The 23152-nt window shown below is 45.5% G+C and overlaps 2 protein-coding genes across 2 annotated transcripts; one reads left to right on the top strand and one right to left on the bottom strand.

Annotated features, from left to right (window-relative positions):
- The first annotated feature begins 12983 nt into the window (after window positions 1-12983).
- LOC123129403 (putative wall-associated receptor kinase-like 16) lies at window positions 12984-15436 on the top strand. Its single transcript, XM_044549584.1, has 3 exons — window positions 12984-13257; window positions 13364-13387; window positions 14265-15436. The coding sequence occupies exons 1-3, from the start codon at window positions 12984-12986 to the stop codon at window positions 15434-15436; spliced, it is 1470 nt and encodes a 489-aa protein (XP_044405519.1).
- Window positions 15437-17199: 1763 nt separating this feature from the next.
- Window positions 17200-18948, bottom strand: LOC123131910 (pentatricopeptide repeat-containing protein At2g17033). Its single transcript, XM_044551621.1, has 2 exons — window positions 18603-18948; window positions 17200-18516 (listed from the first exon to the last, which is right to left on the bottom strand). Exons 1-2 carry the CDS (start codon window positions 18876-18878, stop codon window positions 17329-17331), a joined length of 1464 nt encoding a protein of 487 aa, XP_044407556.1. The 5' UTR covers window positions 18879-18948; the 3' UTR covers window positions 17200-17328.
- Between the last annotated feature and the right edge of the window lie 4204 nt (window positions 18949-23152).

Here is a 23152-nt window from a genome sequence, read left to right as displayed (position 1 = left end):
TATTTTACCTGTTAAAATTTAAAAAATACTATCTAGGTTGCAATGTAAATCAATAATGCATTATCCGTCTTCTTTTCATACCAGGATTGGATATGAAATTGAAGATAAATTTGCTAGAGACACCTAATAAATAAAGACATGCATGACAAGAAATAAAAGAAGAACCCAATAAAGATGGGATGTCCGCTATAAAAGGACACAATAAAGATGGGATGTCCCCTATAAAATAAATAAAAGAGAAAATGCAGAGAAGATCCGATAAAAGATGAGATGTTGCGCTATTCTCCAATATAGAAGAAGAAAAAAGAGAGGATATGCATGCAAAAAGTAAAAAGAAGTCATGCATGACAAAAAAATAAAATAAAAGACAAGTTTGATAAGATATAAATAGTGATGAAACAGGGACCAATACCTATGACATGTATGGCAAGAAATAGTGATGAAACAGGGCACAAGTACCTGCGTCAACAGGAGACCGTACAAAAATGTTCTTTTCCAGACAAAAAAAATCTCGTTTTATGATTGAAAAATACTATATCTTTTTAACAACTCTTCATGTATTTAAGAACAAATTCTTAGATTATAGAACATTTTTTATAAACTAAGAGTGCAGTACTTTTTTCTTCCGTTGCAACGCGCGGTTCTTTTTGCTAGTGATGGACAAAAAATATGGACACAAGCCCACTTGTGTCGGCGAGTTGGGCCGTATATTTTGTCCGTGCAGATCCAAATAGAAGCAAACTAGACGAAATGTGTCTCTGTGTTGGAGTTGCCCTTTAAATGCATGTTAGAAGGTAATCACCTTATTTAGAGCAACTCTAGCAGACCCCGCAAAACGCCGGCCCGCAAAACGCGTTTGTAGTTCGCGCAAAACAGCTTTTGCAGGCCGGCGCGGGCTGGCACAGATGCCGACCCCCCAAACGGATCCGTAAAAAAGTATATTCACGGAATATGCTTTTTTACGGGTCAGCTATGCGGGTTCTGCTCTTTGCGCCGCTGCATCCCCGCATATCATCAACCCGCAAATATCAAATCCAACATAATTCAACAATCAAAAACAAACTGAATTATTTAAATCAAACATAAAACAATAATCATCCGTGTTACAAATAATTATTCAAATCATCGAAGCAAACTTAAAATAATACAATACAAAACTTGTCATGAATACAAATACAAATGAATACAAAAATTAGTCACTGTCCAGCCCTTTGCCAATGGTACTCAATGAGATCTTTCTGAAGTTGAAAGTGTGTGTCTGCATTTTCAATCTCCTTGTATGTCTCAAGAGAAGCTCTAATGCGGCTTGGGTCTCTAGCTGATTTGATACGGCTACCCACATTGTCGTAAAAGAATTCCAAGTTCATTCCTCTCTCATCTTCAAGAATCATATTGTGCAGGATAACACAGCAAGTCATGATGTTCTTCAGGGTTTTCTTATTCCAAAAACGAGCAGGACCACGGACAATGGCATACCTAGATTACAAAACACCGAATGCTCTTTCAATGTCTTTTCAGGCTGCCTCTTGCACCTTTACAAATTCACATTGTTTTTTTTGTTTTGGGTTCTTTGATGCTCTTGACAAATGTGCACCAAGGAGGATATATACCATCTGCAAGATAGTATCCCTTTGTGTATTCATGCCCATTGATAGTGTAGTTGCAAGCAGGAGCATCACCACTAGCAAGCCTAGCAAACAAATGAGAGCGTTGCAACACATTGATATCATTGAGTGTGCCGGGCATACCAAAAAAAACAATGCCAAATCCATAAATTCTCGGATGCTACGGCCTCTAGCACAATTGTTGCATCACGAGACTTGCCACGATACATTCCTTGCCAAGCCTTGGGGCAATTTTTCCAATTCTAATGCATACAATCAATGCTACCTAGCATGCCAGGCCAACCTCTCCTCTCATTAGCTGCCATCAATTTCTTTGTGTCATCTTCGTTTGGTGCCCGAAGATACTCGGGACCAAAGACACGGACGATCACTTTCGCAAATCTACGCACAGACTCAATTGTGCTATCTTCACCAATGCGAAGATACTCATCAGCATAGTCGGTCGGAACGCCATATGCAATCACCCGCATAGCTGCGGAGATTTTTTGATATGCACTAAATCCCTTTAAGCCCGCGACATTCCTTCTTTGAGTAAAATACCGGGAATTTGCCTTGCAAGCTTCAACAATTTTCCCAAAAAGGGATCGGCGCATTCGGTACCTTCTGCGGAAGAGGTGTGCAGGATATGTAGGATTCTCCGAAAAATAATCTTGCATCAACATCTCGTTCCCAAGATGGCGATTCCGCGGAATGCACAGACGCCCGACAGTAGATCCTCGCCTCCTCTTCCGGTACTCGTCTTTATGCTCCTTCACGCCAAGCGCCATGACCAATGTTTGCTGCCGAAAGGTCGCAAGCATGGTCTCCACATCCGAGTCGTCCGAATCGGACGAATCGGATAGCAAGAACTTCTCGCACGGGGTCAACTCCATCTACACGCACACCGGCGCGTCAATCTACTACACAGCTCGCAAAAATCACAAAAAGGGACTAACCGGTGGCGAGTGATCCCAGGCGGCGACAAGGGGGGTGTGCTCGGCGGCGGTCGATCCCAGCAGCGGCGACGACTGGGGGCGGCTCTTCTCGCCGGATCCGAAGGGGCGTGCAGCGGCTCGGCGCGGGAGGGTGTGGGGCGGCCCTGCGGAGCAAGGGCGGGCGGCGGTGGAAGGAGGGGAAAAAGAGCGCGAGGCTGAAATGTCCCTCCCGCCAACTGCTTCTCTGTGATGCAGGGCACCGCAGCCGCGAGTGGGAAACCCGCGTTTTCCCGGGTTGGGGTCAGGAATTTGCCGCGCCCCCTAAAAATTTTTGCGGGCCGGGGCGGGATGCCGGGTCTGGTCAGGCAGGCTTTCCGACCCGTACCCGCATTTTGGCGGTTATTTTGCGGGTCGGGGGGGGATGCGGGGTCTGCTAGAGTTGCTCTTAGACAACCTTTCCTCCTCTAGCGCTCACTGCGGGCGGCAGGGGAGGAACCCTACTCGGCGGCAACCTCACCACCTCTCCTCTCCTCTTCCTCCTCCCGTCACCGCCAGAGGGCGCGCCCAAGAAAAGCCCAGCCAACGACAGCAGCGGCAGGGCCTTCTCACCCCCTCACGAGGCAGGGGGTGGCGTGGGCCAGCGTTGTCGAGCTGGGGCGCCATGGAACGCGGGACGTGGCGGCGCGGCGGCGGTTCTGCGGGCAATGGCGCAGGGATCTAAAGTGTCGATCAATCTTGATGTGGTTTTTTATCATGCTCGACATTGTTGTTTGCCATATCTATAGTTGTATTACTACCACACTTCAATGACGTGTGCCACCATGTAGGTGGAATTCATCCAACAATATATTCAGCCACATTGGCTCACAAACACCCAATTCCATGGCTCCATATTCTGCATTTGCCATTGACCGATCCACTACATCATGTTTCTTGGTTCTCCATCTTAACTAATTTCCACTTACATATGCGCAATAGCATGCGGTAGACGGTTTGCTATTGTCCAAGCAACCTACTGAATCAACATGCGTGTCCTCCTCAATATTATGATGACCATTAGCACCAAGCAATAAGCATTTTCCTGGACATCCCTTAAAGTATTGGAGTATTATATTGAAGATGTGCATGTGCCCCTTCCATGGGCCATACATGTGCTACTCACAATACTCACAACACAAGTAATATCTATCTGGTATGTGATGTATAAATGAGATGGCCTACTAGCCTTTGATGTTGACCAATTTCCACTTGTTCATCTACCTCAGATTGCAGCTAATGCTTTTGCTTGATAGGAGTAGATAATGGTTACCATGCAACATACGCATTCTAGATAATCAATTAAATACATATTTCCGTTGTGACACACCTTAACGGTAGTAGGCACCAACAAAATAACCAAGACGCTCCAATCTTCCATTCAAAAGATTTTGTTAACTTCTTTTTGTGAAAAGAGGAATACCCCGGCCTCTGCATCACAGAATGCACACAACCATTTTATTGAACATGAATAAAGTTTAAGTCACCAAGTACCAGATACAGATAAATAAAAGTTGAAAACACAACCGCAGGCGGTAGGACCTGAGATTGCATAGATCATCATGTAATCTCCGAGTGGCTCGCCAGTCAAACTGGTTGAATAAGCCCTACACAACCGTTTCTGCCAGTTGAACCCAAAGGCCATAAGCGCCTGCGCATCCACATACTAAAGTGATGACCACATACAAATTGAAGACATAGTCCTGCAGATAGCCTCCAAGAAATTAGGAGTAGATGATCTGTTAAAAAGGCAGTCATCCCAACAATCCCATATTGCCTAGAGAACGGCACAAATTTCCACATGAATTTGACCCTTCGGCTTATCATGAATACCACCTAACCAATTTCCAAACAAATTTTGGATACTCGTTGGCGGTGCTAAATTGTATGTAACATGGATCATGCGCCAGATCAAGGTGGTACATGATGAATTATCTCCTCCTGATCATGAAACAACATTTTTTGCTTCCATGCCAGTTACGCTTAGCAAGGTTATTTTTGGTAAGAACTATACATCCCTTTGCAAAAACCACATGAAAACTTTGATCTTGGAAGGAACCTTTGTTTTCCAAATGTGTTTACTATGAAAAAGTTGTCCAGAATTAATAAGATCCACATACATAGACTTCACAGTGAAGATAACATTAGTGGTTAACCTCCATTGGGACAAATCTAACATCTGAGTTAGATTAATCATGGATCCACTTAGTACATTCATCACCCAGTATTGCCCTACAAAATTGGATGCTCAAAGGGCTAGCCCCAAGAACAGAAGCCACCGAATCCTCTTTTCCAAACACAATATTATACAAGGTCGAGTATTGTAGAGCTAATGGAGTATCACCCAACCAAGTATTGTCTCAAAAACTCATCGATTGGCCATCACCAAACTTAAAGGAATGTCACTTAAAAAAAGATGACTTGACCTTGGTCAAGCCCCTCCAAAATGGTGAATCCATAGACTTAGAATCTTAAAGGAACGTCTCTTAATGGAGTTCGGGTATTTTTTTGTGCAGCAACTCTTGCCAAATACCTTCCTCATGAAGTAGCTTACACAGTCATTTGCTAAGCAATCACTTGTTTTTATTTCAAGGTTTTCAATGTCCAACCCACCTTGATCATTAGGCCTACACAACATGTCCCATTTATCAAGTATGTACTTCTGTTTCTGCTCCTCACATTGCCAAAGAATCTAAGGGCGATAAAGTCTAGACTTTGCAAGACCCCCTTAGGTATCTCAAAAAGGATAGCAGGGACATCGGTAGACTAATAACGACAACATTGATGAGGGTAGGTCGTCCTCCGTATGACAAAAGCTTACCCTTCCAACTGTTGAGCTTCTTTTTGAAGTGGTCTTCAATAATTTTCTATTCCTTGTTGGTGGGCTTATGTGATGAATGAGAATCCCAAGGTACATCACAACCAAACACTTTCCTGTACTGACTCTCCTCCTCTTTGGCCTTACCAAAACAGAAGAAGTCACTTTTGTGAAAATTAATTTTGAAACCTGAAATTCGTTCGAAAAGACACATGATCAACTTCATACTAATCACTTTTTAAAGGTCATGTTCCATTAAAATGACTGGCCTTGGAGGATAGACACACGCTCATCTTCCAACGTGACCATCCTGCTTAACTCTTGCTATAAGAATATGCAACATATCCACCACACACAATATTAAATAATTGGCAACTGCCTTTAATCCTAGAAATTACATCTTTATCATCTCCAGTGATCACAATATCATCATCATAAACACTTAGTATGGTGGTCTTGCCCTCATAATGTTTGAAGAACAACGTTTGGTCATCATCATTTTGACTACATCCTAGCCTCTTCCATGTTTTCTGCCTTAATAGCAACTAGATGACCTGGTTGCGCCAATGGCGCAAGAAGTGAGTTAGAAGCGATGTTCGTAGTGAATAAGTATGAAACATAAATGGAAAGATGATGCAATGTGGAATGTGGACTGTATTACAGATAGTAGAATGGCTTAAACCGGTTAACGTGAGAAGCTAATTAGAACTAAGAATTAAGGTATCTATAACCATTTTATATGCACAAAGCTCATTTTATTATTGGCCAAAAAGAAAAACAAATATGTTCATGCCATATTGTCCGAAGCCACTCTCAATAAAATAGCGTCCATTATGACATGAACCGTTTTTATTTTTTGGAATCATAGATATCTAAACAAGCAACATCCACCTTCAGGACCTGATGCATAATAAATGGCCTCTCAGGAACCATATCCATTCAAGTAGGCTATAAAGGGAAAGAAAGATAAAATTAAACTATTAACAATGTTGATAGCATGAAGCAAGACATATGGAAACTGAAGCAAATGTGTCACAGATTGCAGAAAAGTATTTCAACCATGAAGATGGGTACAAAAGCTTATACCACGCTTATTGTCACACAACTGATTAAGTATAAATAAGTGAAGCATTCATTGGTGTACAATATTAGCATGTAGGCCTAGGATATGTTTCCTTTCTCAGTCCATCTGGAGCAGCCCGTATAGTTATTATCTCTGGAATATCTTGGTTTTCAGACCATCTGCAGATGCCCATATAGTTAAAAGGCCAAATGGCACAAAATACAAATTCAGACGAGGAGATATTAGCAAATAAATGCTTAGCATTACAGATAGTACATGACAATCAATTTTTTGCTACTGAAGTGCATGTCCTTTTCTCTGAAATTAATGGTTGGGTGGAACATATATATTCACCGTATATCCCCTCTTCTCAGACCAAGACGACACAATGAGGTATCATCTGTTTCCTAATTACACTGTAACCTGAAATCTGTGTGCATATGTGCATGGGCACATCCATTTATTCCTAATAGGAAAATATGACAAAACATCGGTCACTTTCTCTTTTGAGCTGGAAAGTCCGATCACTTGGCTAATATGCATGCAGACACCTCTAATCTAAATAATAGAGGAATTGAAAAATCAGTCACTATGATTTTATTAACTATATACATATACATTCCAGTCAAGCGCCTTTCTAGAAAGTGACATGCTTAGCTGTGATTTTCTTAAATATGCGCCACCAAATATTGGAAGGTAGAATAATGTCATCATCCTTTTAGTTCCCATCCATATGGAGGAGCATAAAGATAGCAAAAATGTTAGTACTATATGCACACCTACTGTAACACATCCTTTTAGGTGTTTAGTAGGACCTATTTCGTATATGTCTCTCACTGTAGGTGGGCAATACATTCCCTTGGCCAGGTTAGGAATCTCCAAAATATTATTTCCAAAAAGAAACATGAGTTACAGTTTAGTAGGAGCGATAAGGATTCAAGATTATAAAAGGAGCAGGAGGGTACCCCTCAATCCATTTGAGCATCTCCTTTTTGCATTAATAGAAGAGGAGCTAGCATACCTGCAGATGGGTGTACCTGCTCTGGAGATGGATCGGTGGAAGAAGGCGGCGGCAGCCTCGGTGAGTGCGCCGGACCGGCGTGTGACCCAGTCCCGGTATGTGGCTAGGATGGGGCATCCGGCATTAGATGTTAGGATTTGGTGCGATGTCTGTTTGGTATTAGGCTCGGACATTCGGCACCACTGCATCAAAGGGTAGGGGTAGCGACAGATGTTGCCTAGATGGTGGCTTCAGGCTTATTGATGTACTACTTTGTAAGGTCTTTTGTGCTTAACAATTAATAAAGTGGCCGTATGCATCGTCCAGATGCAGAGGCCGGGGGTGCATCCTCCTTTTCTAAAAAAAATAAAAAAAATAAAAAAATACCTGCAGATGGGCTGGTGATGGTGAGGTCGCCAGCAAGTAGACCTAGCTGCAGAGGACACCGCCTCCCCCACGCTGCTAAGATGTGGGAAACCACCACGACACGAGCACGCTCGCCGGAGAGAAACCCTCAATCTCCGCTGATGGCTGCCTTCCCTGATAGCTGAGGGATCTGCCGGCGAGGTCCTGACAACCGTTCAATAGGAGAAAAAAAATCAAGTGTTGATCTATTATTTCCCTCATAGAGCATTGTAAGCACGAGCAGATGTTCTCCAAGTGTGTGTTTTAAAATACACTGTAATTGCAAGTAAAATAACATCGGTGATGTATACTTGCACATACTTCTTATGTGCTCTGAACAACAAAGCGAGCAAAACCTCCCTAAAAAATCTCCACACCTCTTAAATCAGTAGGGGGGAAAGGGTGTAAGCACCTAGGCGCTAGGCCAAAACAGAACACATTGTTTAAGCTTGCCTAGGCATGCGCCTAGGCAAGATATGCGCTAGTCAGTGGGAAAATACAAAGTTAACAATTAGAGTTCTTTCCCCGGTCCTAAATAAAAGGACTCGAAAGCCATGTAATTGTGTAAAGCAGACCAAAGAAGTAGAAAAGAAGAAAACACGAAGAAGAAACTGAAGTAATGGACTGAGGTATATGTTTTAACCAAACACTATCATACTTTGGAAAATTGTTCCTTATTTCAAGTATACAGAAGAACCAAGAGCACCATGAATCACTTGCCCATAGCATCAAGTTTCTGCATCATAGCATCAAAATGTTGTATCATAGCATCAAGAAGCACTTCCTGTTTAGTAAACTGCAATTTGGAAGGTTAAGTTGCTGCATCATAGCATCAAGAAGCACTTTTTGTTGGGATCTTAACTTTGTCCATCACGACAGACTGATTACACAAGAAAGACACTGTAAGCTAGTGTTGGAAGCTTTATAGTGTATGATTTGAGACGTTTATCCATCTATTGTTTTCCCATAACAAAAACAATGTTGTTAAACACTGGAAATAGTAGAATTTTGGAAGTCTGGCAATTATAATACAATAAAAAAAACCAGGGTTTAGAAGTGAATTTCACGGATAATTGTTCATGTCGCTTGAATCATAATTGAATCGATATATGATTTTACATGTCACATTATTATGCTAACTGGGATTGTAGTAGAAAAGGCAGGATAACAGTACTATACTCCACTCTTTTTCCTGTTGGGAAGAACCACCTCTCCTATCCCATTCTCTGAATTTTCATATAGATAACCATCAATTTTCTCTTTGTTCTATCCATTTTATTCCAGTAGCTACTTCAATTCATATGATTGGCTTTGTTTCATTGATGGACCCTAAGGTTAATGCATGAACTTGCTAAAATGTTCAGATTGACACAGTTACTACGTTTAATTCAATAGTGGTGCTGCATTAACATACGTACATATGGTATGGATGACTATTTACAAACCTGAGTCATAATACATGGGCGCTCCTATTGTCAGAAAACATGGACTGCTACAACTCTAAGATGAACTCACCATTTCTTTCCAGGAACTTAAATGCAGAAAAAAACGCATAATTAAACTTTTAAGCAAAAAAAGAGTTTCTCAGATCTATCTGAAACTCCTTGACCGTCAAGAAAGCGTGTGTATCTTTTTCTGAGAAACCAACTAACCATATGAATCAATGATCACAACCTGAATCATATATTAGCTTATAATACATGGGCGCTCCTACTGTCAGCAAACATGGACTGCTACAACTATAAGTTGAACTCACCCTTTTTTGCAGGAACTTAACTGCAGGAAAAGACGCATAACTAAACTTTTAAGCAAAAAAAGAATTTCTCAGATCTATTGATAATCAATAAACACCACAAGAGCATCATGCATGAACATAAACGTGCCCAACTAAGAAGCCACATGTTAGAGGGCATCTTCACCCAAAGCAGATCAAACTAATTACCTCTAGATAGTTGGGTGAGGCAGAGGCGTTGGAGGAGAGGACTCCCAGGGTGTGTTGATTGGCATGATGCAATTTAATGCGTATATGGCACAAAAACAATTACTAAGCAATATCAGTAAGAAAAGTGAGCATCTAAACAAATCTCAGTATTGCAAAATTATTGTAAGCAGATCCACATCATGTGCATGTCTATAGTCTCATACACAGCCTACCTGCAGTCTATTGTTTGGGTCATCCTAGAGAAATCTAGCCATACAAACATTTAGAATACAAAAAAATAAGTTACAGGATTGTAGGAAACACAAAATAATGTACCTGTAGTTTGAAATCTTCGTCGAGTTTTGTAGATTTGGCCTGCCCGAGCCTTATAACTGAAGCAAGACATAAAGGACATTTATAATGAAACAATATTAGTTATAGGACTATAGGCAACACAAAGTAATCTACCTGTACTTTGAAATCTTCACCGAACTTTGCAGGTTTGGCCTGCCCAAGCCTAATAATTGAATGGAGACATAGAGGTCGTTGCTCCAGGGTCTTCTCAGATTCAATTCGAATAGAGAAGAAGCTTAACTGATGAATTCATAGTAATAATCTTATTTTCAGAGGTACCAGAAAGCACAAAGAAATCTGGACGTTGCCGACCAACACCATCTTCAATGAAGTCATAGAGGTAAGATGAAATCATGCAAAGGGATCCAATCAAACGATCATTAAAGGATCAACCAAAGGTGAGCACCTCTCCGTCAGGAAAACAGGGCAAAAAGAAATCTGGACGTTGCCGATCAACACCATCTTCAATTGCATGAGTTAAAACTGCAGTTGTAGTTATAGCCACTGAAAACAGGGGCCCTGGTAGGATAAGGTAGATTTCAGATTAGTTGCATAAAAATAAGATAGCACATACTTGCACAGAAGAGTATGGATGTACTAATCAATATCCATACCCATTTAACCATTTAGTCAAATAACTGAATCAAAGAAAATTGGTAGCAAGAAAAGGAATGGAGATGTTTTAGAACCATGGCTACACGTAATGACATACATCTGAAAAGGGAAAAAAGAATAGCCTAAATATAAACCTGAAGGAAATAGGATAAAATAATTCAATGTATGAACTGTAATGTCAGTAAAATCAAATCTGACAGAAATATGTACAAGGCTGCATCCTCGTTGGTGTTGATCAATCAAAAATCTCTTGTCACTGGGAGAGGCGAGATTCGTCATCCACATACCATGGTTCTCTGGCCATTGCAACCCATGGTCGAAGGTGAACGGAAACAACAGGGAATATCCGCGCACAACAGGAGGCCGAAGCGCAAGGAAGGGTACCGGCGTGGCCGAGCTCCGAGTCCATTTAGATAGATAGGTAGGGCTGCCTCTCACGTGCGCCGCTCGTCCCTCCTCAGCCTCCGGCCCTCTCCTCCGCTTCTCGGCTTGTCCCGGTGGATGAGAGGAGACAGGGGAGGGTGAGGAGGGGTGGATGAGAGGAGACAGGGGAGGGTGAGGAGGGGAGGCCGGAGCTTCTCTCGGTGGCGGCCGCTTCCATCCCACGCCGGTGCCGGCGCTTGCGGCCGAGAGGGGCGAACGGAGGGGAGGAAGGGGATGAGAAGAGACGAGGGGGAGAGAGAGATGGGCAGGCGAGGGAGATATTTGTGCGCTCGCACGCTTCACGCGCGGGACGCAAAGGGCCACACGACCAGGCCCAGGCGTCATCGACATAAGCTAGGGAGGGAGTGACGTGAAAATGAACAAGATTTGCAAAGGGCGGACGCGTGGATGGCCTGAGAATGCCTACCACCCTTTCATCATTTATATGTTCAATGGTTTTCCTATTCCTACATTTCCAAATTCCTGCGATGCAAAGAAGCCTTTAGCTTTTAAAATTTAGTTGTAGAGCACCAAATTTATTTATTTTTCTTTTCCCTAGAGGGTAGAAACCAAATTTAGTTGCATAAACATTGACATTTTTTTGTAATCTGTAGTATTTATTTTGATTTTTTTAGACCAGAAGCCTCTCTGCTATCTAATCTAATCACAACCAAAGATTGATCACACACAACTATAACTAGTAAATGCATACATGCAATGCATGTTATTATTAGGGAGAAAACAAATTGCATGTTTATAGTAGATAGAATATTAATTATGTGCTAATTGCATATTTATATAGGTTGGATACCAGATACAGGTTAATTGCAAATTTATATTAACTCAGATTTTGATATTTGTCATGATATTTATTACATGCTAAACATGTTGAACACTCATCATTAGAGCAATACATACACTTAATCTCGTTGGAGACATGGTTTGATAGTCAAGATTAACTGGATCTACCGCTTTGAGTCTTCTTATATTGGTAGTAAACGATACCTACATATTTCAGTCCTGCAGAAAAAATCACTGCCACCAAGAAACAAAGTGGAAATTTGGAATCAGATATGTGTAGCTTGTTCACATTGAAATTACATCCCGTTTTCTAATGTCGCGACGCTGATTTGTTCAACAATTGTGTCTGAAACAGCTAGTTGCATGACATTCTGCGGGGGCGTGGATGTACCATACCCGTTCGGCTTTGGCAAGTCCGAATGCTACTGGCCTGGGTTCCGCCTCGCGTGTGATACCGGCCATGAGCCCGCGTGGTTGCTCCTGGGCGACGGCCAATTCCGAGTTGTCAATATCTCCCTCTCCACAACCACGATGCGTGTCATTCACAGCGAATCCCTTGCTCCCCTGGGGTTGTTACCACCTTCTACGTCCTTTGAATTCTATATGGGACTCCCTTCTTTCACTGACAGAGAGGTGCCCTACTCGTTGTTGACAACGAGCTTGTCATCATGGGGTGCAATACACATGCAACGCTTGTGGGGCATAGCGACCAAGAAATTGTCGGCGGTTGTGCCTCCATCTGCCCCCGCAACGACACCGGTGGTGAAGTGAGGTGGCCAACAAGCGGCATCCACGGTGGAAGTGGCGGCGGCGGCAACTACTGCTATGGCATCGGATGCTGCAAGGCCCATATCTCCGAGTCCATGGGCGGAATGCCAAAGAAATTCGTATCAACATGGATCGACACTACGGGAAATTATGATGCACACAATCTCGTCTATGTGTTCGTCGCAGAGGAGGGATGGTTCGATCCGCTGGGTGTCACCGGCAAACTGATGCGGGAGCGTCATGGTCCGGGCAGTCTGTGGTCTGGACAATCGGACATCGGATGCCATGAAGCCTCGCATTCTTCTCTGGTGGGAGGTGTTGCTCCCGCATAATGGCTCATCATCAGCCAACGTGAGCTCACATCCGGACTTCGATGGCGGGGATCATCAGGTTACACCACGCGACCAGATCTGCAAGAGCAAGCACAGCCAGTGCAAAAGTGGGAACAGAGGCTATACGTGCCAGTGCAACGAGGGCTACGACGGCAACCCATACGTCGACGGCGGATGCAAAGGTTCGATCAATTCCATTGATTGCTGCACACATATATACATATATATTACGTAATACCACTACCACGTACATGTAACTTACTGAATTCAACCTTTTCTTGTCTCCAGATGTCCGCTCCAAATACGTCAGAGGTGAGCAACAAATGCTGCAACTTTAATTTTCCTACCTACATCAATGGGGCATGTATCGATCGATTGCTCCTGCTAATATATTCATATGTTGCCAATATTTTCGCTATTCCATATAGAAGTTTCTTAGTAAAATGTGGATCGACTCTGAGTACCCCCATTGGTAAACATAATATGACTTCCTAGAAAGCGTGCAACAACAAAAAATGCAGGTTTTCAACTAAAAAGGTAAGACTTTGATAGCTAACATACTAAAAAAATATTTGGTTTTGCAAGGTCAAAATAGTATTATTAGACTCTTTATCATGAATATACAATTCATAAATTTCCACAAACATATTTTACCTACAAAAAAAGTAGCGATCAAAGAAACATGTTGGAGGTTGTCTCAATATATATATGAAATGTGTCAATCATAGCTATACATATTTCTACTAACATATTAGAAAAACTGTGTCTATCACAGCTTACCACAAAACTTGTTAAGGCTCCCTAAGGTTTTAATCCTAGGGGGGATAGAAGTAGTCAATGGTCAATGAGCGAAATGAGAATGTGTTAACAATTTCAGGAAAAGGAACAAAACATAAACTAATTAATTTGGTCGACGAAAAACCACAAACAATTGTCATTACCACTATTATGATCCGTGTATTTTTTGGCTCTATCTCTGTTACTCCTTCCGGCCAGTTGCTAAATGTTTCATTTTGCACATCAACACGACATTCAAAACACAGCAAACCTTGACCACTAGTTTATGTTTTGGTATATTTATAATACCTAGTAAAATCATACAATATGAGAGCACTTTTTGCGACAAAATTACAGATTATATTTATGCGCATACCAGAGAAAATGAATGATAATGCATTACTTTTTTCAGGTTTAAACGTCATTATTGGACTTGCTAGTGGGGCGGGCCTCATACTTTTGGTCCTCATTGCATACTATATTTCCTACAAATTTAAGCTTCAAAGGGCACAAATGTTGAAACGGAAGTATTTCGAGCAAAACCGTGGGCAGTTGTTGCAACAGTTGGTATCTCAAAGAGCTGATATTGCAGAGAGAATGGTCATAACCTTGGAAGAGTTGAAGAAGGCAACAAATAATTTTGATAAAGCTCGTGAACTTGGTGGTGGTGGACATGGTACGGTCTATAAAGGGATTTTGTCGGACCTCCACGTCGTAGCCATCAAGAAACCAAAGATGGTTGTTCAAAGGGAGATTGATGAGTTTATTAATGAGGTTGCTATCCTATCACAAATCAACCATAGGAATGTAGTAAAACTATATGGCTGCTGCCTTGAAACAGAAGTCCCATTGCTGGTCTATGAGTTCATATCCAATGGAACTCTTTATGATCATCTTCATGTTGAAGGACCAAGATCATTGTCATGGGATGATAGGCTACGGATAGCAACTGAAACTGCCAAATCTCTTGCCCATCTTCACTCAACGGCTTTAGTGCCAATCATCCATAGAGATATCAAGCCTGCTAACATACTTTTGGATGATACTCTAACAGCAAAGGTAGCAGACTTTGGCGCTTCAAGGTACATTCCTTTGGACAAATCAGGGCTCACAACAATGGTGCAAGGTACACTAGGATATCTCGATCCGATGTACATGCACACATGGCGCCTCACGGAGAAAAGTGATGTTTATAGCTTTGGTGTTATGCTTATAGAGTTAATGACCAGAAAGAAACCATTTACCTATATGGCTTCCGAAGGCAATGGTCTTGTGGCACATTTTGCTACCTTATTTGCAGAAGGGAATTTGTCGGAGATATTAGATCCACAAGTTATGAGTGAAGGTGGCAACAGAATTGATGAAATCGCTGCAATTGCAGTAGCATGTGTTAAGTTAAGAGGGGAGGAACGGCCAACCATGAGACAAGTGGAGTTGAGACTGGAAGCTGCTCAATCACCTGAGGAATTTGAGGCAAATGGTGATATTGTAGCAAATTCTCCATTAGCATGCGGAGCGGGATTGACTAGCAGGCAGTATAGCATGGAAGAAGAGTACGCGTTGTCTGCAAGATATCCACGGTAGTTCTGCTTATGTGAGTTGAACACAGTTAACTTTCGAAGATTTATGTGCAATCTGCTACATTAGTGACTAAAAACATTTTGAGACCTATTTTTCCAATGGCAGCTTTGGTCCTTAGCTTTTATTATTTTTCATATCCAGTGTAAACTCACAGTCAGCTTTGTAAGCTCGTTGTAGTCGATTTATCTGCCTCTGGGACAAAAGATATCTCTTTGCATTGCTCTCATGGTGGCTGTTTTCTACTTCCTGTAGCTAAACCTCTATTTTCCTTTCTGTACTGAACCATGCTAGATCTAATTCAAACATATCTAATTTGAGTGATCATTGGCTTCATGGGGTTTGTTCCAAGTAAAGCCCCATTTCATTACCTAAAAAACTATTTGAATCATGAGAATTCCATATGTATTTAATACTGAAGAATGCTTAGAGATCGTAACCGACAGATGTAAGAATCTATTACCCCCAGGAATTTTCTGTCTACTTGCTGAGCTGAATCAACTTAAAGTTCATATTGTTTGGACCGACCAGAGATGCCATATATAGCTGGTGAGTAAAAGGTTTGACAGCAAATGAGTTCCAGGAACAAATTGCACAATTGGGAATACTGAAAATTTTCATCTTACCTGAAAGGTTGGACCTAACTAAGGGCTCCACAAGAATCTTCCTTCATAAACATCCATAACTTCATCTATGTTTTTTCATCTCAAGAGGGGAACTGTCCATTATCTTTACATCTTCAAGCAAAAAAGACATCTGGTTATCATTGTAATCCTGTTGAATAAGTTATTCATTTACAGCCTGAAAATAAAAGTAACTTCAATTCCCGCAAACTGCATAGCATTATGCCCCTTTTAGCACTACTAGATTTCGTCGAGAAAAGGTGCACTTATTTCCAACAAAAAGATACTCCCTCCGTCCCAAAATATAAGATCATTTTTGACAGTGTAAAAAATGGTCTTACATTTTGGGACGGAGGGAGTACCTTAAGTATGCAGAGACTGACAGTTTCAAGTTTCAACAGAAAATTCTTAAAACACAAAAATGATATAAATAACTGGAAAAAAAAATACAGCTGCTAAGTGTTACCTGGCCGATTTTGTAAGATATTGATCGTATCATCCCAGGACACTTCCCACACTGAATCTCAGTGCAGGGAGCCAGGGACACCTTCAACCTTAAAAGAAACAGTTCGCTGCTGAACTTCAAGAAAAATCATCTGACACATGAATTAGACCTACCTCAACAAATATCCAAAAGTAAACAAAAGCACTTGATAGTACATGTAACATTATCTCCAACAGTAAACCTAGCACGTAATATATAAAACGGTATCTATTGGCTAAACAAACAAAACAAATTCAGAGGAATAGAGGCACAGGCTTTACTCCAAGAAGATAATAAGCAGTTACACACTAACAAAGATCTGTTACGGTTCAAGAAACAATAGTATCAGCTTCGATTAATCTGGGTAAGATGCAGCTATGTCAGTACTAGGATGCACATACCTGAGATCCAATAGATGTTCTTGTGCAGGACTTAGAAAACACAGCTGAGGTTACTAGGAATAATTAAACTTCACATTTTCAATAGGTTTCTGCAATTTCACCATAAAGTAAGGCACATCAAAGCAGGGATTAAACATCAGCTACAAGTTTAAAAAATGTCAGCAGGGCAGTAAAATTACCTTAAGGGAGCTGCCGAGGACTCGAGGGACAAGTCTAATATGCAGTCAGAGGCCTAGTTACTTTCGTGCTTTAAGACCCTAGTTCACCATTAGAAAAGAGATGACTATTTTTTCCAGCATTCACACAACACCCATCTTGTATCAGTCTACAACATAAGGAAGATATTATGCCTATTCGGAACCTCCTACTCTACAATAAACAGCTTGCCATTCATCTGGAAACTGGCACAAATGAGGAAAAAAACTGCCCGAGTTTTCTTAAAAGATTGGGCAAACATTGTTGCTGATCACTTGAATTGGTTGACTGATCCGTGCTCTCCTCAGGCACCATGGAAGTCCACTCAGTGGCCAGCCATTGTTTCACCCTGTCTCGCTTCGCCACGAGCCGGCCTTTGTTCCTCACGGACAGCCGCAGAGGGCTCCCCATCCGGCTCAGAACCTCTTGTGCCAGCTCCCGCACTTTGGGCTCGCCCCGGACATTGCTGTGCTTCCCGACGCCGCACACCACAGACACTTCCAATGGCAATGTGCGGTCCCCTTTCACCGCGTCCACCCACTGCAGCATCAGCACATAGGCTGAAGTTATACTGAACCCATGTAGGTTCAGCTTCACCTCAGTTTCTGACCAAACCATCGCCTTGTTCAACACTGACGAGGCTGCCAGAAGCTCCTGCACCACCTCAGCTTCTGCCGGCCATGGAGATGTAGAATTGAGCTTCCTCACCAACTTCGCCGCCGACAACGGTAGCGAAGGGCCCAATTCACGGGCCATCGACACCACTGTCGGGCACGAGTTGAGCACAAAATTGTAGGCTTTCGTGGTCGGTGCGACGCGCAATTTTCGCATCTTCTTCAGCCACATTAGCATCTTACCATGGTCACGGCAAGCGCTGTAGCATGAGAGGACAATGTTCACCGCGCCGGTGCCCAGGCGGATGCCGGCATCAGACATGGACGCAATCACCCTCTCCATCTCAGCCAATTGGCCTGCCTTACCATAGCATTTCGCCACCAATCCGAACTGAAACGCATCAGGCTGGTACCCCAGAGACACCATCTCCCGGAGCGCCTCCTCGGCCTCGGCGGCGAGGCCCATCATGCATAGGGATTTAATCATGGCCATGTAGGTCTTGGCGCCCCCGGCGAGCGGCGTCGGCATCGCCCGGAGCTGCGAGTAGAAATCCATGGCCCGGCGCTTCAGTCCCCGCGAGGAGAAGGCCGCCATGAGGTCGCAGTAGAAGAGGGCCACCTCAGCGGTGGACTCGAGGCGCGCGGCGGAGTCGGCGATGAGGGATCTGGATTCCTCCGCGGCGCCGTTGGCCTCGAGCAAGGCGGCGACGGCTGCGGCGTGGATCGAGCTCCACTTGAACCACCGGGCCTGGGTCACCGCTTCGTAGAACTGCGGCAAACGTTCAGAATTTCGCCGGCGAGGTCAGCGAGAGGGAGAGGGGAGTTGGAGAGAAGGAGGGGTGCGCGGGGGCTCACGGGGACGGCGAGGGGGTCGGAGTCCATGAGGAGGCGGGAGAGCGCGGCGAGGGCGGCGCGCTCCGACTTGGTGCCGACGTAGCCGCGGATGACGCGCTCCGCGGCGCCCGCCGTCACCGTGCGCTCCAGCTCCGACATGAGCCGCCGCTCGCTCCGCCAGCTCGAGCCCCCTCCGGATGCGGCGCGACGCAGAGACGCCGACGCGGGGGAGAACCTCCGGCGACGCAATGCGGCCGGCCCCGGCGCCGGTGGCGGTAGGGACGCCACCGCCGGCATTGTTGCTTGGGGGCAGGAGCGCGCTAGGCTGTGCAAGGTATCAGATGAACGTACCTTATCTATCTGCTTAAACCAGAGTGCTCAAAAGGAGATAATGTAATAGGGATACAACAATATGTTAAAAAAATCATTTCACATTTCAAATTTACTTGAAAAAAATACAGTACTTGTTAATATTGTATAGTTTGTGTTCGGTTGTAGATGTAGACTTAATGGTTCCATTTTATTGGAGCAATGTAGGATTTTATTGGAGAATTTTATTATAGAAATGTGTAACAATTTAGGAAGAGACATAATAATTTCTTTTAAAAGAGGAAAAAAGATTGATTTCAAAAATATTTGATGAAATGATTAATTATATTTGTTATTTAGGCAGGTTTATTAATTTTAGAAGGTTTAGTACCTTGAGAGCGAGCAAAAAAGACACTAAAGTATGGGCAACTCGAACGCGCCGACACAAACGAACGCAGATTTGATTCTCTTTTTGTCTGTTTGAATTGACAGTAGGGGCACCGTTTAGCCCCGTCCACATTTTACTAGCCAGTGCATCCAACCGGCTGACGCATTTCGTTCCCGTGGCCGGTATGCAGCCATATTTTTACACAATTTTTGCATACAAATCTAAACATTGCCGAAAGTTTAAATCACATAGTTTCATCACAATGATCAATAGTTTACAACCAAATAAAAATATCATAATTTGCAAACCAAATGAAATTTAAATTGTTACAAATACATTAAAATAAATATGGTTAAACACATGTCTCACCATCCGGAAGCGGCGTCGGAAAAGTTTGAGGTTGAAGAGTGTGGACGTGCACTGAAAGTAATCGGCGAAGAGTATGTAATGGCCGCTCTCTCTGTTGCGATTCAACACCGGAGCATGGCTCGAGATCAAGCCCCTAAATCTCGGCTGCTGCCTAGCAATGTGGTCACTGACGACGATAGTCGCAACCACAAAATCCTCATCGACCAATGATGAATCTTCGGATGAACACATGAAGTTATTGAAAAAGAACTCATCCTCACTATCCATGGTCCCTTATGGGCAAAGCGCCGAACACCTTAGGGGTGTGGTGGAGAAGTCGGCCGGTGAAGAGCCTCATGTCTTTTTCACGTATAGGTAGCAAGCCTGTTGAAGTGGAGGCGACCGTGGAGCAAGGCTGGCAGGCTTGGAGCTAGGCAGGTGGCGGTGGAGGCGAGGGGGTGGCATGGCCGTAGAGGTGCTACAACGGTGTCAAAAAGAGGCCGCCAACGCCGGCAAGAGTGGGCATCCGATGTGGCGTGGAGGTGGTGGAAGTGTGTGGATGCGGGGCGGCGGCCTCAGCGGCGTCCAAGCGAACGGAAGTGGCCGGAGGTGTTGGGTGTGGAGGGAAGGGGATAATGGGCGTTGTGCCACCGAAGGGTGGGCCAGGAGGAGGACAAGGTGGGCGTCGCGTGCGTCCACGCCGAAGCAAACAGTGGCTGGCAGGGCGTCCGCCATTGGTATTTGGCCAGATTACTAGTGGCAGGTGCAAATACATGTGCACCACTATTATGATTACACCCATAAGCCGTTCGGTAGTAGTGTCTCCTAGTGCAAAAAGACTCTCCATTATTTGTACCGGCTTTCATTCTTCAAGGCACGAATTGGCCTTGTTTTAAATTATACGTGAATTTCACTGGAAGATTAATTTTATGGTCAAATTAAGACATTGCAACTAATAAAATCACAGAAAATTCAGGTTGAGACTAAACCTTCCAATCAACACTCACTATGCTAGAAGATGGTATTAGGAGAATAAGAACGTATGACAATAACAATTGCATGTTGCATCTAGAGTAACCATGTAGTGCTTGGTTGTCATTTAACATACATATATAATTATGAAAGTAACTTTCATGTAGTAACTCTAGATTAATCCATGCTAATACATATGTAAGTATTTTATGTTTACATATGCAAGATAATAAATTTGAGTAAGGAAAAAGCAAGATGCATTAACTGTAGACTAGACCTCTTGAAAAGGTACAATATGGATAGAAACCAGATACACCTAATTTTTGCTCCTAGATGAGCATGGTCCCTGGTATTGGCTCCTAGCCCCCACCCCGCCCCCCGCGGCCAGCGCGGCGGCCACCAAATCCCGGCGCGCGTCGGGTGCGCTCTGGCGCCCAAAGCCATGGGGCGCTCGCGCTCACTTAGATTCTCTGGATCCGCCTGTTCAAGCCCACAGGGCAGTGAGGGATGGGGCCTGCCGGCCTCGGTGCCGGGCCTGGTTAAATCCAGCGGTCCGTCGGAGGTGCCGGCCTCTCTGCGTCTTCCTGCCGCGCCAACGGCTCCCTCCGCCTCCCCGCTGCGAATCCTGCTCCGGGGCGAGTGCTCCCACGCCGCGGACGCCTTCTCCACCCCGGTCGCTGCGCAGTCTCCCCCTGCTGAGCGGCAGCGGCTTAACTCCATCGTGGTTCGGCCCTCCCCTGCGCTGGCCTTTCCTCTTCTGGGCCTAGCGATGGATGGACGAAGGTCCAGTCGCGCAAAGATCGTCGGCTCAGCCGGCGCCATGATGGCGCCCTGGCCATGCCCCGCGGGCACGCAAAGGCCACCGGCCCACCTTGAATGCGGGCGCCGAGTGGGAGGCCTTCTTAAGGTGTTTTCGGGGCCTCTACTTTAGATGCCTCAGCACCGAACACCGCCATGTAGATTGTAGGGATCCAGTTCACCGCATCGACTGCAAGCTTCCAGGCCACATCGGCAAAAACTGCCCGGGCAAGAAGGGGCGTGCTCCTGTGAAGGCGCGGCTGGGCTCCCGCGTAGGTCGCGGCCCGGTTTGCAAGCGCATTCGCTTCCCCTCGCCGCCTCCAACGGCGCCGGACAAGATGATGGCCCACCACACCGACCCGTCGCGCCGCCCAAGGTCCAGCCACAAGGTGGTGATCGAGGCGCCGACTATGGAGCACCAGATCTTCCTGCTCCGTCGCCACGTGGTGCTGCTGATCTCCACAGTGGAGCGCCATGCTGGCATCCCCATGTCGTTGGGGCGCGCCTTCGACACGCAGCTGCACACGCCGGCGCACCTGCTGTGGGTCACGAGCCATGACCCAGAGGACTTTCTGGTCCACTTCGAGCTGCCGCGCACAGAGACAACGCGGTGCACCTGGGCTCCATCAACATCGACGGCGCCGTCTTCAACATCAAGCCGTGGCACGAGGACGACCACGCCGTGCACCAGGAGTTCCTTCTCCATGTCCGCGTCTTCATCGAGAGGATGCCGATGCACCTCTGGTCGCTCGAGGGTGTGGCGGAGGTCCTCGGCGACAAGTGCATCATCGACCGCATCGACAGCCGGACCCATGAGCGCGGGCACATGAGGACCTTTGCGTGCTAGGTGTGGGTGTGGGATGTGGCGTTCATCCCCATCTAGCACACCATCTGGAGGGCGGCTCGGGAAGTGGCGCCACCGCCATGCGTCCGGCGCCACGACATGCTCGTCCACGTCGATCATGTCAAGGACTGGTCGCCTCTCTCGCCGCGCTCGTCACACTCTGTGCAGAGCGGCCTGCCCTCGTCAGAGTCTGATGATGCCCGCTCGGTCCCGTCGATCTGGCCGGGCACGTGGTCCATGCACGTCGAGGACGGCCAAGGCACCCGACGCCACCCGGCCCTGGTGGCTCCATCGGGCTGCGACAACATCCGTCAGGGCGGGCTCTGTGACCGCGGCGACTACGACAACAGCAAGGACGAACGTCGTTCATGGAAGGACAACCTCCTGGGCTGCAAGCAGCCCGGAGGCACGCTGCAGCCCCGGAGGGACGTTGCTAGCTCAAGCCGACAGCGGAGCCGGACGCCTGTCAGCCGCCGACACGAGGCCACTGGGCGGGTCTCCGGCGGCCGCCCAGAGTCTGTCGTCCTCAAGGCCACGCCGCTGCTGCCTCTGGCTCCGCGCGCGTCGCCTGTTGCTGCTGCAGTTGCCGACGTTGGGCGGGACCCAGTGGCCGACTTCTTCAGCAGCGCCGACCCCGTCCTCCCCCCGCCGCCCCGTGTCGATGATGTGCAGCAGGAGCTCGACGAGTCCATCGCCACTGTGCTTGATCGCCCGCTCCAGTTCCCCGGCGGCTCGTCCGCCACGGCCTGCCGCTCCACGGCCACTGCAGCCCAGACCAGCCTGCATGTGGGCGCCATGATGCAGCAGGTCATGCAACTGCAGCTCAACGGTGCTGACGATCCGGCGCCGCGCATCTTCGTCATCGTCCCCCCTCTAGTCATCCCTGCTCCACCGACGCGTTGCTCCGCTGCA

This window comes from Triticum aestivum, chromosome 6A, assembly GCF_018294505.1.
Source record: "Triticum aestivum cultivar Chinese Spring chromosome 6A, IWGSC CS RefSeq v2.1, whole genome shotgun sequence".
NCBI lineage: Eukaryota > Viridiplantae > Streptophyta > Magnoliopsida > Poales > Poaceae > Triticum > Triticum aestivum.
Note: the sequence above shows the minus strand (reverse complement) of the source record. Positions and strands in the feature narration are given on the sequence as shown.

Bases quoted from the DNA above. Each gene is read 5' to 3' on its own strand.
- LOC123129403 (XM_044549584.1), top strand. From the start codon at position 12,984: ATGGTCCGGGCAGTCTGTGGTCTGGACAATCGGACATCGGATGCCATG. The intron at 13,258-13,363 runs GTTCGATCAATT...TCTTGTCTCCAG, and splicing joins CGTCGACGGCGGATGCAAAG to ATGTCCGCTCCAAATACGTC. The intron at 13,388-14,264 runs GTGAGCAACAAA...TACTTTTTTCAG, and splicing joins CCGCTCCAAATACGTCAGAG to GTTTAAACGTCATTATTGGA.
- LOC123131910 (XM_044551621.1), bottom strand. From the start codon at position 18,878: ATGCCGGCGGTGGCGTCCCTACCGCCACCGGCGCCGGGGCCGGCCGCA. The intron at 18,517-18,602 runs GTGAGCCCCCGC...CGTTTGCCGCAG, and splicing joins CCGACCCCCTCGCCGTCCCC to TTCTACGAAGCGGTGACCCA.